The 18,881-nt window shown below is 40.4% G+C and overlaps 1 protein-coding gene across 2 annotated transcripts in view; it reads left to right on the top strand.

Moving 5' to 3' along the window:
- Nucleotides 1-16,923, top strand: part of cacna1ha (calcium channel, voltage-dependent, T type, alpha 1H subunit a) — an 83,725-nt gene extending 66,802 nt beyond the window's left edge. For both annotated transcript variants that reach the window (XM_084743353.1, XM_084743352.1), the window contains exons 29-36: nt 275-345; nt 3,094-3,172; nt 6,544-6,665; nt 9,712-9,870; nt 10,433-10,573; nt 10,770-10,938; nt 13,902-14,059; nt 14,245-16,923. In XM_084743353.1, the coding sequence (XP_084599479.1) occupies nt 275-345; nt 3,094-3,172; nt 6,544-6,665; nt 9,712-9,870; nt 10,433-10,573; nt 10,770-10,938; nt 13,902-14,059; nt 14,245-15,669 (2,324 nt within the window). In that variant the 3' untranslated portion in view covers nt 15,670-16,923. The remainder of the gene's footprint in view (nt 1-274; nt 346-3,093; nt 3,173-6,543; nt 6,666-9,711; nt 9,871-10,432; nt 10,574-10,769; nt 10,939-13,901; nt 14,060-14,244) is intronic.
- Nucleotides 16,924-18,881: the final 1,958 nt, after the last annotated feature.

The raw sequence follows: 18,881 nt of genomic DNA, 5'->3' as shown, positions 1-18,881 counted from the left end.
CATCACTACAGACACCCATGCATGCATCATATATGTCATTCATGTTGTGAAGCACTTTTTGTCACCCATTTCTTTATTTTATATTCTTGTGGATTCACCATTAAAAGTGTCACTGATGCCTCCTGGCATCTAGAAATGAAAACACTACAAATTTGAGTGCCTCCCTCCCTGGTGTACTTGTATCGTGCCATGCCATTGTAAATTTTGCAGCAAATGGGGCTGATGAAGCCAGCTACAACAAGGTGTTTAAGACTGCTCCTCTGTCCCTCTGCAGTGCTAAAACTTCTGAAGATGGCCACAGGGATGAGAGCTCTGCTGGATACTGTCATGCAAGCGCTGCCACAGGTAAACACAGGTTCAAACACGAAACAGTCATTTTGTTTTTTGTTTTATTTATGATTTTTTGTATGACTTCAGGGTAAATATGAAATTTATGTTTGGAACAGACAGCTCTCTAAAAGATTTATGCTTGTTGATGCATATTTAACTCAAGTCATATCTGTCCACACAACAGAATTTGTACTCTGACCTTATAATGTCTCATTTTGTAGATTCCCTCTCCCACCTCTTTACAGTTGGACTGTGCGTGATTTTGTTATTAAATTTGCATAATGATGAATGCCACACACACACACACACACACACACACACACACACACACACACACACACACACACACACACACACACACAGGACTTTTTGCAATCAAAAACACTCAATGAGAACGAAGCAACATTATTGAGCAGTGTCTTAACATTTGAAGGTATTAAAAAATAATAGGTGCGGATGAAAGTAGATGGTGCAGCTGAGGACATGGAGGCTTCAAAGAAATCAGTTAAATGAATGATTCAAAGAGATGGTCACTTCATACATATTGGACCTTGATTGTTGAGCCGTCCTGTCTTTGAAAAAGCGACTTTAAAGCTGGTTTGCACCAACAAGGATTAATTTTTAAACCTGATTAAATCATAGTTTAACTTTAAATTATGTTACACCAAACTTTTATACTAGCTTAACATTAAGAAAGATTGCATTTAAACCCTGCTTTAAACCCCAGTGTAGTTTTTACTCTAAACCTCAATTAAATTTCTTTCTGTTGCGCCAAAGCTTTAAACTCCAATTTAAATTGATTTGTGATCCAGTAATATCTTAATATATATATATTAAACTTACACTTGCGGTGGAACTGAAATATGTCTTTTTGAGATGGACAGACTGAAGGTGGAGAAATTAGAGCTTCTCTGCTGAGCCATCATGAGTGGGCTAATTAGGCGACTAGTTAGCAAATAATGACATGTTTACTTAACTTTTTAGCTAGCTAGCAAACAACATATTTTATTAACTTTTTAGCTAAATTTTATATCTGGATTGCCTCATTTTAAACCTAGGTTGGCTAAACTCTGATCAGGACAAATGTTAGATTAAATTCATCTTTGTTGTTGCAACCCAGTTTCAGAGTTAGACTGTGCAGCCAACTTCCTCCCTATTATTACTTGATGTGCTTTTTCTAACCAGTCAACACACACTCCTTGTAAAGTATGTCTGCAGATGTTGTAGGGGTATCTCAGGTCTCTCACTCTCCTGCTGCCTGGCACAGTTCTTCGAGGCAAAGAGCATGCAGCTAAGACTATGATGCACATGCAGTGACAGACTCCGTTGTTCTGCTTGTTTCTAAATGTCAAGTGCACACATATAACCACGAGGGCACAGAGTGTACAAGAACAGATTGGATAAAAGACAACATGCTGGGAACTTCCTGACGGTATAATGCAGATGTAGTCGTGAGAAATGTTCACAGTTCATAGGGTTTGCACAAAAATCCTTCATGATGCTTTCTACATGAGTAGAAAGCTACTGTCAGTAACTCAGTTCAGATTTTTGATTGACGATGCCAAAGTTTTCAGTGATTTCTAACGTGCAGAAACACAGAGTACGTGTCAGCCTGTTAATTTTATGAATGCATAGGTTTTATTATGTTAATCAGTGTAGTTTTCCTTGGGGAAAATAAAACAGAATTCAGGTAGCATGGTTTGTAAGTGGTCCAAGAAAGGACAACAGGTGAACCGGCGACAGGGTCATGGGTGTCCACAGCTCATTGATACGCAGGGGGAGCAAAGGCTCGCCTATCTAGTTCGATCCCACAGCCGAGCTACTGCAGCATGAATTTCTGAAAAAGTCAGTGCTGCGTAGCTCCTGTATGTCCTGCCTGATGTTAGCAGGGTGAACTGTGGCTGGGTGGGTGTAGTCTTTTAGTATCCTTTAGGTATTACAGAGGCACCTCAGGTCCTTGATGTCACTGATGATGGATAGATAGGTACCAGCGATACTCTGGGCAGTTTCAACGACCCGCTGTAGAGTCCACTTGTCCTGGGTCGTGGACATCTCATGCCAGTTTGTTGTGTTTCCAGTCAGGATGCTTTCTGTAGAACTTAACAAGAACATGGCAAGGGAATTTCACCTTGTTGAGTTTCCTTAAGAAATGCAGACATTTCTGAGCTTTCTTTACCATGGTGGATTGGTAATGATTCCCAGGAACCTAAAACTGTTCATCTGCTTCACCTCAGCTCCACTGATTTAGACTGGGGTGTGTGTCTTTTCCTCCTTTCTCCAAAAAACAATCAGCTCTTTGGTTTTGCTGACTTTGAGCAGAAGGTTGTTTTCTGGGCACCACTCTGCAAGACTGCAAGACTGTTGATTTCCTCCCAATATAAAGTCTCATCATTGTTTGAAGTCCAGCCAATGATGGTGGACTTAAAGGACTTAAAGGATCTGCTGCTAGTGTCTTGGTGCCAGATACCACCGGACAACTTCAGAGGTCTGTAGAGTCCACGCTTCGAAGGTTTAAAGCTGTCAATATTACGATATTAGGCAGGTGGTTTTAATGTTGTGGCTGTACAGAAGTTCACTTTGGTACAAGACATTTTCATTAAATATGTTTCTTTCCACCTATAATGTGCGGTTAGGATATTGTAAAATGGAATAAATGTAATACATAAATCTTAAAGTCTTCTATTCCCTGCAGGTTGAAGCAAGCAATATTTAGACTGTGGTGTTTCCGTGCAGAGAAGGATCTAACATGTGTATCGCTTCCAGGTGGGAAATCTTGGTCTCCTCTTCATGCTGCTCTTCTTCATCTATGCTGCGCTGGGAGTGGAGCTGTTTGGCAAACTGGGTCAGTCACACTACCGGCAGTAAACACACAAACACACATGTATCACGCCCTACAAGCTTCAACGGAAAAGGTTTTTGAATCCAATCATTACTACCACAGTCACGACTTACAGCGAATTTCCCTGCCTGAACTGTCTCAGCTGAATCCTCACTCTGTACCCCCATCTGTCTCGCTGTCTGTCTCTCCGTCTCCGCCACTCTCACGTCAGACCCCTGGTTCTAACAAGAGCAGATCACATTTGCATGATCACATTTATTTACATGTCGCTTTCTCTATAGGCCCGGCTCCGTCCAACTCATTTTCTCTGAGAGCACAACAATGTGTGAGGGAAGAGGATTAGCAAAAAAAAAAATACATCTGGGAGGACAAAATGAAAACAACTTGGGGATGAAGAGGTTTCTTTTTGTGAAATGTTGTTATGCTTCTGCTCGACACATTGGGAGAACGAATAGATGCCTGTTTTCCATTTTTATAAAGTATAAATCCCTCTCCATTTTTGCTGTGATTTTTCGCCTTTGTCAAGTTGCTGACAAAAGCTTTTGGATGTGCCGAATGCCTTCTTTTCCCTGCCAGTGCTTCACTTTGAGTACTGTTGTAAAAAGTTAAAAAGCTGGAGAAGGGATTCGTATTTTGGTAAAGGCTTGGTGGAGAATATCGCAGTATAGTTTGGTGAGGACAAAGACGCATTACTATGACTTTACATCCATCCTGGACCACTGCTGGCCATTTGGATGCCGTCAGTGTAATTGCTTTGCCAAATCTAATTTCCACATAAGCCATGACAGATCACTTTAAAATGCATACAAACCTACATAATTAATCAATTATGTATAACCTGTTTGGCTTACAATGATCTATTGTAGTTGTGCTTCATTTTAATAATTATTAAGATAATCATTTTGATTACTATGATTGATAATCATTAGCAGGGATACTGGACGTTATTTACGGAGTTGAGGCATTGTCAGTCTACATAAAGACCTCATAGTAAATGGTGCACAATATTCATGTTTTTATGAAATAAGGAGTACTTCAAAATAATGAGAAACCTTTTGAAAATGATGACTTAGTATAGGAAATTAAGGACAATGTAATTCATTATCAATCATCATCAAATTGGGTTCTGTAGGATACAGACATTTCACAGGAGACAACCAGATGATGCAGATCTCTCCTTCTGTATTACTGTTGACAGTCTGAAGCATAGTGCTGATACACCACAGAATTATAGAGAAACATCAGGCTTTGTGATCAAAGAACCTTTTTATATCAAATTGACTTCTGTCCATATTCACACACTCTCTTTCACTCGTCCTGAGCTCTTTCCCTCTCTCTCTTTCTGTCTCTTGGTGGCCTATGTGTAGCACATCACGCATGTCCATCATGTTCATGACTGTCATATTGTGTTGAACTAATTTTCTCTGTAGGTTGCAGCATGTTGGGGCTCACTGGGTTTTTTTTTATGTCAGAGAATGTTTCTGGGAGTTCACACTGATAAAATTTTACAGTAATCAACATTCAAAACATGTCCCGTTCCCATGAAAGGTTTTCAATAAATGAACTTCACTTTTTCCATCAGAGTCCTGATGTCTGTGATTATGTCTAAGCTGACAGAGAATACAAAGCAAGCAGATACAGTAAAGAAGCAGTAAAGGCTAAACTCATGTGAGCTTTTTGGGGGTTAGCGCTGGTGTTGTGAAATAATTGGCAACCAATAGCTGGCTTCAACGGCTCATAAATTCTTTCTTCCCTCAGAGAGAAACAAAGACTTTGTAAGATGTTAAATTTCTTCCAGAGCCCTCGGGTGACATAGGTGACACTGTGTGTTGATACTCTGAATGTTACTACTCACAGCTTTGGATTCAAACTGCTGTACTGTTAGCAGGTATTTTGACCATAGCTGATACTGAATGTATTTCAGTTGGAATATGAATCTAAATCAGATCAGATCACTGATCGGTAACACTTTATAATAATAAATGATAAATTGATAGTAGATTAAGCTTTAGTTAATTGTTACTGTTTATATGTGATTTATAAACCATTTAATAAGAAATTGTTAGCTTTTATACTAATATCAGTTGCAACTTTCAAATTGCCACCCAAATAATGTTTATAGACAGCAGGTAACATACAGCAGCTTGGCCAGTGGCCCTAGACCTAATTACTCAAGTGTCATTTCTGCATGTGCAGGGCTTTACAGTAAACGTTCAAGGCACAAAAACTACTTTAGGTTCAGAAAACAAAACTACTTACGTTTATGAAAAGATCAGATTATGTTGCTTACATAAGTCCATGTGATAACACGGTATGCATAAATTACATTTCTAAGTATGTAAGGTGTTATAATCTTCATTTGCAACTTTATAATAGCCAGCCAAATAATGTTTATAGACAGTTTACAACTACTACTAATTAAGATAAGCTTGAAATTTAGGCTACAGAGTGTGTGTGTTGGGTAATTGACCATCTTCTGTGCGACCATTAAGAAAGTGTTACAAATATCTGGCCCATCTCTCCTGTAATAATTTCTTAAATGTTTGTAAATAAGTTGGTAATCATTAACAAATACTTGATATAGTGAATAATGTAATAATGTGGGCAATAATAAACTGTTTAAACAGAATAGAATTGTGATCATCTCCTATCAGCTATGGTACATTATGTAATTTATAAACTAATTATATTTTATTACACAAACTAATGATGAAATAACATAATTATATGATTTCTAATGATTAACTGAATGAATTGTCGTATCAAAACACTTTTTAAACAGTAAAATAACTAGAAACTAAAGTAGATTAACTAAAGTCAATTTACCGTTTATTATTGATGGTTATTATAGAGTGTTACCGACATGGTTACTGCTTGGTTTTGATGAATACATTTCTTATTCAGGAGAGTGACTATATCCAGCTACACACTCTTTGTGAAAGCGTCTCATTTTCTTTCCTGGTGTTTGATCCTCAGAATAAGAAACAAGGTACACACCACTCCAGGGACTGTCTCGTTCCTCCATAGCTTCCTGCTAATGTGACCTGGGCTTCATAAACAGAGGGAGATATCTTGTGGTGGCTGTTACGAATCTGTTAACAGGCTCCTGGGGGCTTTCTGTCAAATTGACCCTGAGACTGATAGAGACTTTCCCTGTCCTCCAGAAGACAGCAATCTCCTCTCCTATTCTCTGTCAGGTCCACAGAGACACCCTGCTCAGCAGCTGTTTGTGTTTGGTGCACGCTGCTTTCACGGCATCCGGACTTTCTGGGACGCACATTTGTACTCGCTTTTATCCGTGTTATGTTTGCTTTTTAAGCACCACGTATATGTGTAGTGTAATTCATGTCTCTCTATGTTTGTGTGTTGATTAGAGTGCAATGATAACAACCCGTGTGAGGGTCTGAGTCGTCACGCAACCTTTGAGAACTTTGGGATGGCCTTCCTCACTCTGTTTAGAGTGTCCACTGGAGACAACTGGAACGGGATTATGAAAGTATGAACACACACGCACCCCCCAACACACACACATGCACACACACACTCACATAAATGATGACTAGATTATCTCATAACCGCAGAGAGAGCAATGACCTCCAAAACCAATTATGAAATAATAAAGTAGCTTAGAGCTTAGCAATGTCAACTCTGTCACATCTTGACTTTCACTTTATTAAAAATGTGATGTAATATATAATCATCCTCAGCTGACTCAAAAATGACACATTAATAGGCCAGTAAGGACAATATTGAGAATATTTTTATATTGTTTGAGTATTAGTGTTAAACAAACAATGATAATACAAATATGAATCTTAAGCACACTGATGTTAATTTCTGGTAGGTTTTCCAAGGCATAAAGGTGAATTTACATTGATTTCCAACATTTTGGGGTTAGATTTTTTCAGAATATGTGTCAAACCATAATATTATATAGATATTGATACAATACAATCACAGTCACCATTCAAAAGTTCCAGTAGAGGACAGTCACAACCTACACACTTTCTACATTTAACCAGAGGTTAAAGCTAAAAGCTACAGCTAAAAAATACATCTTATGTAACTTCTAATCCAACCACTCTTTTTTTACATTTATCCACTTTTATGCATTTATTTTTATAGACAACCCCAATTTCAAAAAAGTTGTGACTTTGTCAAATGATTTGCAAATCCTTTTCATCTTACATTCAATTGAAATACAGTACAAAGACAAGATATTTAATGTCCAAACTGATAACTTCTTTTTTTAAATATTTAATCATGATTAATCGCAAATGAATCACACATTTTTTACTTGTTCAAAATGTACCTTTTTCAAGTGTTTAAAGTGTAATTCAGATGTAACTTTATAATAGAAAATAAAATACATTAACCAAAAACCAGAAACCCTCAAAGGCACTGCATTTGGCATAAAAAATATGCTCAAATAATAAGATAACAAACCCAAGTCCATCAGGCACAGATGAGCATACTGACCTGCTCAATTTAACATGAGGGCCAAAACGCACTAAAAGCTTCAATAGAAAAACCCATTGTAGCTTTTATGGCGCACTGCAGGCTTCAGATTTAGACCACAGCACACAGCAAACTGCACACCGACACACACCGAGGAGATGAAGAGGAGAGACAGAGTCTGTACTATTCATTGTGACTTACAATAATGCAGTGCAGTGACAAATGTTTTGTGGAGGAGACAAGCGTCTGTCTGTTTGGCCTTTGCAGCAACAGATACTTTAATCTGTGGAGTTTAAACCACTGAACTGTACAGTGAAATCAGGATTCATGATCAGTAAAGTTTTTATATTGGTCAGCACACACACACACACACACACACACACACACACACACACACACACACACACACCCTTCCCTCCCTCCCTCCCTCCTCTCTGCAGCTCGTCTCTCCTCCCTCACTGTTGTGATCAATCGGCATGAAGTAATTAAGTATTTAAAAGTACATAAATCGGACTAGGAGTTAAAAATCACCACAGAAGAGTATGATGACATTATGATTCATGATCATAAAAAGTTTTTAAATCAAGTCTGTCTGTCCATATTCACACGTTCTCTCACTCTCTCTCTGCTGTGAGTCAGCCTTATTTTTACTTTTACCTGGTTTCAGGTGAAGCTGCAGCTCGATCAGCACTCTCTCTCCTCTCCCTCCTCCTGTACTTCTGTTTCTTTGTGTTGAGCCAGTTGCCTAAACAGACAAGCTTTTACATTGTTGGGTAACAATGAAGCTCACGTCTCATTCAAACTATTGGTCAGACCGATATAACAGAATGTGCGTTAATTGCATGTCAAAAAAATTAGTGGCATTAAAAGGAATTCGCATTAACTTTGACAGCCCTACATTTCACACAATGTCACTTTTTTTTAGGAAATGGGGTTTTTACTTTCCTCCTCCTTCCCTAAACTTAATGTTTATTTCATTTGTATTAAGTTATTTAGTACTTTGAGTCCATCCTGAGGTGGGGATAAAGCTGCATCCTTGTCCCATCTGCTGATAGTAGCAGGGGGCTGCTGCAGTTCATACTGAAGGACAGAAGACTGGGTCACCCTGATTTAAACAGAAATTAGACACACATACCATCCCTGCAGGACAAGTCCCCTCCTCAGGGACTGGGGGCTGTTATGAAATGGTCTGGACCTGAAGCTGCGCCTATTTCCCAGTTTTTTTGTTTTGGTTTTTTTTTTGATAGGAGTGGTGGAAGGAAGTGATAAGGTGTGTGGAGTTTTATTCATCAAAACTTCTGCAACATTGCTAAATCCACACCATTTTTCCAGAAATTTCAAGTCCCTTCTGTCAATTACATAAACTTAAGGTCTTTAAATTTAGCTTCTGCAAACAAAAGGTTGAAAAGATTTATTAAGATAAAAGGCAACTTGTTCCGGTGACAATGAAACTGTTCTGAGTTTTGTAAGCAACCTTACCAAAAAGGCTGAACAGAATATACTCAATTTGTAAATGAAGAAAAGCGAAATCTTTTTAGAACTCAAACTCAGAAACAGCAAGCACAAAATCATAAAATAAAAGTGCAGAGTATTGTTAAATTTCAATAACAATGACAAACCCTGTGTTATTTTCAGTATCTTTGACAAATTTTTAAAAAATATTGTAAAATAGTAAATAATAAAAATTATGTTATGAATTATGTTGGTTAATTGAGATGTACATATGTTACAGGGTTTTTCCAGATTTCAACATTTAATTTTTAGATGCAAGCGAGGTTTGTCATCATTTACATTTAGCAATCTACAGATACTCGACAGGAAGAAGCTGTTATTTCAGTGTTAAAGCAGCTGCAATTTTAACATACTCTTTTCTACCCTACATTACTCCCACTGTCCTTAAATGCCTCTGCTCTATATCATATACCCATGGTTTATAACAGTTAAGGTTTCAAAGCTTTTGTAATGCAGCCTCCGGCATATCGGATGGGCAGTTTTTTAATTGAGCATATCCACATGTGATAACTTTTCTCTGTCTCTCTGCTCTGTCCCTCTTTCTGTCTCAATCTTTCTTTACGTCTTTTAAGGACACATTAAGGGAGTGTCTTCCAGAAGAAAGCCACTGTCTCACCTACCTGCCCTGGGTCTCTCCAATTTACTTCGTCACCTTTGTGCTCATGGCTCAGTTTGTGCTGGTCAATGTGGTGGTGGCTGTTTTGATGAAACATCTAGAGGAAAGCAACAAGGTACAGTGACTTGAAGGGCTAAGAGAGTGCATGAACACACATTAATATAAATCCACATGATTTATGTATTGGTTATTTTCTCATTACAGTTTTTACCCTTTTAGACTTAAAGCTGCTATAACAAACTTTCATATGTTGTTGATTTTAGAGGCCCCTGTGGACAAAAGTGGTAGTATTTTCTCCACCATAACCACAATATATAACATCAAAAATAAAATTATGGCAACAAACATCTCCTCCTTCTTCATTTTAACTGAGTAATATACTATTCACTATAACTGTGCCAGAGAAAATGCAAAGACAGGCTCATTAAATCTGATTTCAAGGAGAATCCGACCAATTGGCAGGCATTAAGAAAAACTATAAAGAAATAGCCGATCCTCTTAACGATGGTGTCATTTTCTTATGTAGGTCATATAGAGACATCGGTATTAAATTGAGATGGTTTCATAACATGTTAAAACTCCTCATAGTAGCTTTAACTGAACACTTACTTTGATGTATGTCAGCATTTACTGTAAGATTTAGCCATTAAGTAAAATGACTTGTCATACTCTTGCAGGAGGCTAAAGAGGATGCAGAGATGGATGCAGAGATCGCCTTGGAAATGGCAATGGAGAGGCAACGCAGATTAAGCACAACCTCCAACAACAGTTCAGTGGGGGGGACCTATGTTGGGCCATGTCCTCATTCACCTGGACAGGTAGGAAGGACATCACCTCATTACTCAGTCAGGAAATGTACTGGAAGAACGTAAGCTGCATGTGATAAATGTTTCTCAATATGTTCTTTTATTTAATGTATTCATTGTAAAAGACCATGTGTTGCACCAGGCAGAGTTGCTGCATGTAAAAACCCAGTCAGTGATGGAGCTGTGTGGTCTCTGTCTCCCCCTGTAGGAGGAAGAGGTGCAGTACAGTGAGCAGGACCTGCTGTCGCCAAGGAAGATGTCTGTATCCAGGATGCACTCTCTGCCTAACGACAGCTACATGTTCCGACCTGTGCGGCCCGCCAGCGCCCCCTACCCTTTGGAGGAGGTAGATCTCAGTCCCCAGAACCAGCATTCAGGTAACGTATCTGCTCTGGATTTAAATATTAGAAAATGAGACCCGCATGGAGTTGCTTTGTCTTTTCTGTCTAGCTACTATTATTATTATTGCTCTAACAGACACAGTTGCTAATCCTGTTCAGTAGACTTCACTAAAGTAAGATTTTTAAATAATGCTTGCATGTTTCTAGTGCCCAACTTAAATTAATGGTTACAGCCACAGCTGGTTAAGAACTGAAGTTTTAAGTATGTCAATCTAAGAATTTGGTTGATACAGAGTGGTGGGTCCCCCAGTAGTTCTTTGGTCTTGTTGTTAACAACATGTGAGATTAATGGATTTTTATGGTTCTGGAGGTTTCCGATGCTTTTAAAGTCCCAATCCAGATTAGTTTTGATCATTTTGGAGCAATGCCTAATTGGGAAAGAGGGACTAATTTAATATTATATATTCAAAAAATTACACTTTCGGGATTTGAAACCCTGACCATGCTTTTTTTGTTTTGTTTTGGGTTTTTTTTTGACATGATGTATAGATGGACAAATATGAAAATGGCATTGTAGTTATCCCTACCAAAGTCCTACCCCTTTTTGCTCTGTGCTCCAATAGCAGTTCTACTAGGGTTGGGCTATGTGTTAAAATTTTCCAACTGACCATCATCAGCCCATCCATCGGCAACTGGCAGTATACTTGTCCCCTCGCTCCCCACCTCCTCCTGTCCTCTTGAGCTGGGAGATGTGTGCAAGCAGCTGTGGGCAAAAATAAACAAAGCAAAATGAACGCACAGCGTGTCAAGAAATTAAATATTCTCGCACCTATTTTCCTTTTTAAACAGAGAAATATACCGCACATCTTCTGAATTCAAGTTTCTATCTTTTGCCAAAGTATGCGATTAATGGGCTTATTAACCCCACGTAAAACACACTTCAATCACACTTGATAGAAAAACATGTAACTTGTGTAAATGAGTGTAAAGTCACATGATTTACAATGAACTTATAATGGAATTTCAATCAATCATTTTATGTCTTATGATGAATATTGTACATTTAATAATAAATGATGGTAAATGTCAAACAGAAAAAAACAGTTCAATGGGAAACACACACCAGTTTGTTTGGCATTCATGGTGCTTTTCTTTCACGTTCCGGTTTGGGTCTTTCAACACAAAGCAAAACAAGACACAAGACCAATTAGAGTCAGAATGAACATGCTGAGAAAACTACTCTAAGCACTGACAAGCACTGTTTTATCTGCAGTCAGATTCTAATGGCATGTTGTGGCCAGGCTGTGGACAGGCCCAGCTCTGTCCCAAGGTACTCACTGTAGTGGATGAGCTGATTCATGTGAATCTCTGCAACCTTCACACAGGCTCATCTGCTCAGCTGTGGAATGGCTGAATACTCAACAAGAATGATGGTTAACTTAATGGCCAAGCTGCAAAGTCAGAAAAGTGTAATGCATAAAACAATGTAATCATCACAACTGTGGTGCTTTGTCTGTTTTTATTTATTTGTTTTGTTTTTTTAAGATTAAAACTGGTGGGCGAGTGGCTTTACAGCTTGGCCTGAAAGTACCAACTGAAAATTAACTCTGACTTCTGCTGCTTTACTGTGTTCTTACATCTGATCTCACAGGTGTGCTGGATCTGTGAGAGCAGCATGCATAAGACCCTGGTCACACACTGAGCACAGATTAAATTTATGGTGGAGGTTCCTCCTCGTCTTTTTCGCTGTCAGACTTATATTTAGAGTCGTCTGAATGTATGTGGTATATGTTATCAGGACTCCCTGGCATGACTGTCTAAATACAGTCACGTGAAACTGTTAAAGGGGAAATTCACTACTTTTTATGTGGATGTCTAATCCACTGTCTAAGTATTGATGGTAATTGTAGTCAACTGAAGCATTAAATTCCTCAATGCGCTGTATCGACTGAGAAAGTTTTCATGCCGCAAAATCTATTGTTATTCCTGCACCAGTGATGTTATTGATGTTAAAAATCTCATGAAATGGCTAGTGAAGTGCTTATTGCTATGGCCAAATGAGCTAGCTTGGTTGGCCCTGGAGAGCTAGAAGCAGAACCCAGCAAGAACACCACATCGGTATAACCTTGGTGTTCTGTTCCCAGTCGGTCTTGGAGGCTGTATTCATCCTGGAGACCGGATGTGTTTACTGAAAAGCTGCTGAGCCTGACTCTTTTTCCTGCTAACAGCAGCTAACAGTTACAGTCAGTTACTTTAGCGACAAGTAAGCTATTGTGATCTGTCCATCAGGAAACTGTATCATTGAATCACAAGGAGTTGAACCTGGGTAGCTAAAAGACATCAGAGGGAAATCCAAAAAAAGTAGTGGCTAAAGGCTAGGGCAGTTATACATAGCAACATGGGTGTAGGCATCAGAGGCTTCCTGGTACATGTAGGCAGCTTTCTTGTTCAATGTAACATGCACTGAGGAACTTATTACTTCAATTAACTGCGTTTGCCATCAAAAGCAATTGGCGATCCACATAAAAAGCAGTGAACTGTCCCTTTAATGTAACCAGGCTCTCATGCAGAATATTACATCCAGCAAACTGGCCTTGTATGACTATCTCTGACAGTCAGTTGCTACTTTACTGATAACATTTCTGTTTTGATGAGCAACCTACTGTATGTGCTGATGACTTTTCATTCAGAAAACACTTTATTTTGATGCCAATTTGGAAGCAGTTGCATTATTTTGGGAACTTTTAATTTAATGGATTTAATCGAATTCTTGCTGCTCAAATCCAAATATTCTATCAAAATAACGTGTTTGTGATTTTATGGTTTTAGATTGCTCAGACATAATGATTTAAAAAAATTCCAAATTGAAAAGAAATAGTAAGTATTATGTGTTTGTAGATGCATGTGTTTTCTGCAAAAGTGCATGTGTTTGCATTGAGAGTGTGCACATGTCATTGTATCATGTGTGTGATTCATACTCTTTATGTTTGTACCTTCAGGCTCAGTGACATCGGTCCACTCCCAGCCCTGTGACAGTCGCGCACTGCTGCAAGTACCAGATGTTTCCCCCGTTCACCTCCGGTCACCTCCCACCCTCACCCTGCCCCGCATCGCCCCGCCCACGCCCAGCTCCTCCCCGCGGGCCCTACGCAGACAGGTGAGAGAGATTTTAGGTTACATACGTACACAGCCCCAATTCCAAAAAGTTGGGATGCTGTGAACAATGTAAATAAAAGATAAATAAAGATATTCAGTTGTGTTTTGTGATTTTGGGCTGTATATAAAAATATTTAGATTCAGATTTATTGATGAAAGGTGTGCTGGTGTGTTTTTATGTTGCAGGTGGCAGTTAAAGTGGATTCTGTGGAGTCTCAGAGTTGTGAGCGTCAAGAGAGGCCCAACCCTATCCATCTGCCTCCCCCCTCCCCTTCTCCTCTCTCTCCTCATACCTCCTCCCCATCTCCCCTTCCTCCCCCTCCTCCTTCCTCACCCTCAGCCCTCTCTCTCCCACCTTGCTCCCCTTCTGCCTTCCCACTCCCTCCTCCTTCTCCTCTGCCTCCTCTACTGTCCTCCCCCTCTCCCCTCCCTCCTCCGCCATCTTCCCCCTCGCTTCTCCTCCCTCCGCCGCCCTCCCCCCGTCTCCCCCTGCGCCCCGCCAGCCTTCGCAGACCTCGACCGCCCTCTGCCGCCTCCTTCTGCGACGCCGCGGACGAGGAGGTGTATCACATCACCAGCTCGGCCCGCCACAGGTGGAGAGACGATGTGGACGGAGGGCAGGAGAGCAAAGGGAAGGCCGGCCGCAGCCACTCCCTCTCCCCCTACATCACCCCATATTCCACCTCCTCCCCTCCTCCTCCACCACTCCCGCCTTCCTCCTCGAGGAGTGCGCTCAGTCTTCTTGGGGTTGGATTGAAGGACCGTGACTTTAGGAAGGGTTTTAGCGTCGACAACCAGGGCTTCCTGGAAAAGCCGTCATCATTGTCTGCTGGTTACCCTGATGACCAGCGGCGCCACTCTATCGAGGTCTGCCTCCCACAGGCTGTCACCAGTGACGACCAACACTTTACACGTGAGGCCCACCGGTCAGAAAAGGGTGGTCAGGGATTTCCCATGAGGGTGCAGTCTGTTGGGGGCGGCCACAGAAAGAAGAAGATGAGTCCTCCTTGTATATCCATCCACCCACCCTCAGAGAGGGAACACCCCCAAATCGCCTCACCCCCAAAACTGGCTGACTGCAGCATGTTGCTGAGACGCAGGACACCATCGTATGACTTGACCCCGCACACACAGTCAAACATGCAAGACGTCTCGCCAGATTCACAGATGCGCACACAGCAGATGCGCTCCCCGATGCACAGCGGCCTCACACCAATCCATGTACCACTGCAAGCACACTCACCAACACACACGCTGATGCCCTCGCGGGCATCCACTCCGACACACACTCCGACGTACACACCACCGCACGCTTCCACACCAACACACCCGCACATTCCGATCAGTCCTAACATCTTCATCCAGCCTCATGCGCCTCTCCTCCCAAACACAATGCCTTTCTCTCAGACACACTCCCTCTCCCCCGCCGCGAGGCGCTCCCCTCTCACGGGGGACTACATGCCCCTCCCCCAGTTCACCTTTGACCAACCACAGTCCAGATACATGAGCGGCCTATCGGACGCTGACTCAGCCACCTGTTCTTCCCCTTTCGACAACAGACTGGGAAGCGGTGCGGGATTCAGTGCAAAGAATCGGAGGACTGCCCAATGAGCATCGAGTATTGCCTTCAGGAAGTGATATTATTGGTCCAAAATGGAGGGTCCTCCGCTGACCTCAGCAGAGATTGGTGCTGGGGAGAAAAGGAGTGAAAGAAGTTTACTGGGAGAGGGATTTTTTTTGTTTTGTTTTGTTAAGAATACTGAAAAGACATGGATTATTCTTTCCAGAGAGACGCTGGTACAGTCCTGTCCCAGAGTGACAAACAATGGATCCATTTTCCTAAAACCCAACGTGAAGGAGCGCAGATCCACTGAGGCTGTATGCGTCAAACAGGACCCACTGTACATGGTGTGTTTAGGACTTCTGCTGATAACACACCAGGACTAAAGCCACCTAACTCCGTAGCCAAAGTTTTTTTGACACACTGTCCCCACCCACGCAAGCCAATCAGGAAGCAGCGTCTGGCTGATAACCTCTGACCTGTACAGGAAGTGGTTTGTGAAATGCGAGCGTGGGGGGAATTGTGGGATATGCAACTTCAGGTTTTCTACAGAAGTTCTGCTTGCCCCTCCTCTGCTCCTCGATCACATTGATCAGAGCAGAAGTGTGTGTGTGAGTGCGCGTGTCTGCGTTTTCCTATGTGCGAGTATTGTCAAATCTGTTGTCATGAAAGTCGGCCATGTTATTCTTACGCCTGCAACGACAGAGAGGGGGAGCAGGGCAGAGCTGTAGTGTATGTTTATCTGTGTATCTGTGCAGTGTAAATAAAGGAAAATACTGTATTTGGTGAGATTAAAAATAGCTCTATCCATATGCACATATTTTTATAGAGATCTAAAATGTTTTTTGCACACAAATTTGAATTTCAAGTTGCTTGTTTTTCCTCTGTTGTCCTCTTGTGAATGTATGTTTCTTTTCAAAACAGAGAGTGAGCAGAGAGTGAGGGAGATTAACCCTCCTCTCAACAGGCTAGCTGAGGTCGACGAGTGGGATTTTATTTTTCTATTTTGAAAAAGAGAAAGACGAGAACAGGGGTGTGATGTGTTTCTGTAGCTTCGTCTCAGATTTCTATGTATTTGATGTCTATATAACAGTTTTAAGAAGAGGGCTCAGTGATGCAAGCCAAATTCATTTTGAGACGCTTTTCCACTCTGATGTCCCGGTTCATGATTTTGTGTGAAGCAGTACCTGTGCACTGTCCACAAATTCAAATTTAAATGTGGCTATGATGTTGGTTTGGCCCTTGTAGTGACTTAAATCACGAGTTTGTTTGCAAAAACAGATAAAGGCCATTATTATATATTATTATATATTATTATATGATTAACGTAGCACAAGTTTGACTGATATTCCATTAAGCACACAATAAAAAATGTGATTCATGAAAATTAAACAAGCAACATGAGATAGCTGCACATCCAAAATGAGTTGAAATAGTGAATTGGAGCCTAGGTGATATATTAAAAAGGTTGAAATCATATTTAATATAAAGTCTATGGTTGAAGCAAGTTGTTTCACCCTGCCCCCTCCTCCACAGATTTAAGGAAGCTCAGGCAGGCTGCAGGAACACTGCAGGAGTCCAATACAAGCATAACATTGTAATTTGACAATAACAAGCAATGGTCAGTCCTACGCTGTAATTTGATCAGGTGTCTACAAACGCTAAATGAAAAGCCCATTGTCCTAAAAACAAAAGCGTTCCACCACTGTCTGTCTTCCTGCCTGTCAGACCCATTAACATATTGCTCAGTTTAACTGCTGTAAACATCAACTCCTTCTAAGAGATTAATAATTATTTCTTACACCTAATGTGGAAAGGGGAAAACAAAAACAGTGATTTAAGCTGAGAATAGAGATTTTAATGGAAGATGCTGGGGCTGTAGTGTTTCAGACAAATGAGAAAATCTTTGTGGTTATCTTTGTGGTCATTTTATGATCTATTACATCAAATATATTACATATTTCTCCTTGAAACAATTTCAAATTATCTTATCAAAACAACCCAACACTGATTTGATTGCTGTCCCCTTGAGTGGAAGATAAAAAACACTGATATCTGTTTTTGCAAATGAATACTTCAAATATAATAAATTATATACAGCACAGCACCTCAACGTATTTATTTGTCAAGATAAGTTACAAAATGACAACTCACAAGCAGCCGAACCTCTCAGTGAGGCTGCTGGCTGTGAGAACACATACAACATGAACATTAAATATTAGTCTCATTTAAAAAAAAAGAACGTTTGACCTGCCATCACTGAGCCCCCTTTCTGCAGCTGTTCTCAAGCTGGATCAGCTCTGACACCAGTTAGTGTTCTGTACATCTAAAGACAACCAAACTAACTAACTTACTAAATATGTGTAGCCAGAGTGCAATAATAATATATACTTGTGAAAAATATAGTAACATCCACACTACATAAAACAACCACATTCTTGTGTTCGTACATACTGTAGAGCTACTATATATGATATAAATCCATTTTTATATGATGACTGAGAGTATTTCTATCTCTAGTGTTCATGCTACTATAGGTACTTGCCCCCCTGCGTGTTGCCGCAGTGGTGTGGGTGTGGCTGGAAGCAGTGTTAGGTAGTGTAGATTTCTCTAAAAGCTCAGGCCCACCCACTGATGGTGTTACTGTAATCAGAAGAGTGACATGCATCTCTGCTGAGGACTCAATAACCCATTTATCACTCCTCATTTTTATTTTTTAACACATTAGATCATGATAAGACAACACACTGTATTTGTTACCTTCATATCGGTTATGTTAAATGATCCGCAGACGGAATCACGTAAGCCAATTCCAGTGGCTGAATGTTCTTCTTACCAAGCCATACCTTTATTCCGACACAGCACAATATGTATTTTATTCAGTTTTGTGCACAGTCTGGTTTGGCACGGGAACACGAGGAGCATGCCTGTAAGCTACTACTGATTCCCCTTTTAAAGGCAGCTGGCTGGGACGGCGTCTTTATTTTTTTTCTGATCAGCATGTAAAGTGCACAACTCCTCAGTAACATGAGTGAAAACCAAAGTGCTTTAATGCTGTAGCATAATCACCACAGGCCCGGTATTTCTTACACTTGTGCAATGGAAAAATTGTATCTATCTTATAGGTTTTGCCAACCAAATTCAAAGTATTTGTGCTAGATTAACTGGGTGACAAAGGGTCTCTGGAGATCGGCAACAGTTAAGCTTTAAATTTTATTAATATGTGGGCATTAAATAAAAGTTATTTTTATGTCAATTTTTC

The sequence above is a fragment of the Lutjanus erythropterus genome, chromosome 19 (genome assembly GCF_056507025.1).
Source record: "Lutjanus erythropterus isolate fLutEry1 chromosome 19, fLutEry1.hap2, whole genome shotgun sequence".
NCBI lineage: Eukaryota > Metazoa > Chordata > Actinopteri > Lutjaniformes > Lutjanidae > Lutjanus > Lutjanus erythropterus.
Note: the sequence above shows the minus strand (reverse complement) of the source record. Positions and strands in the feature narration are given on the sequence as shown.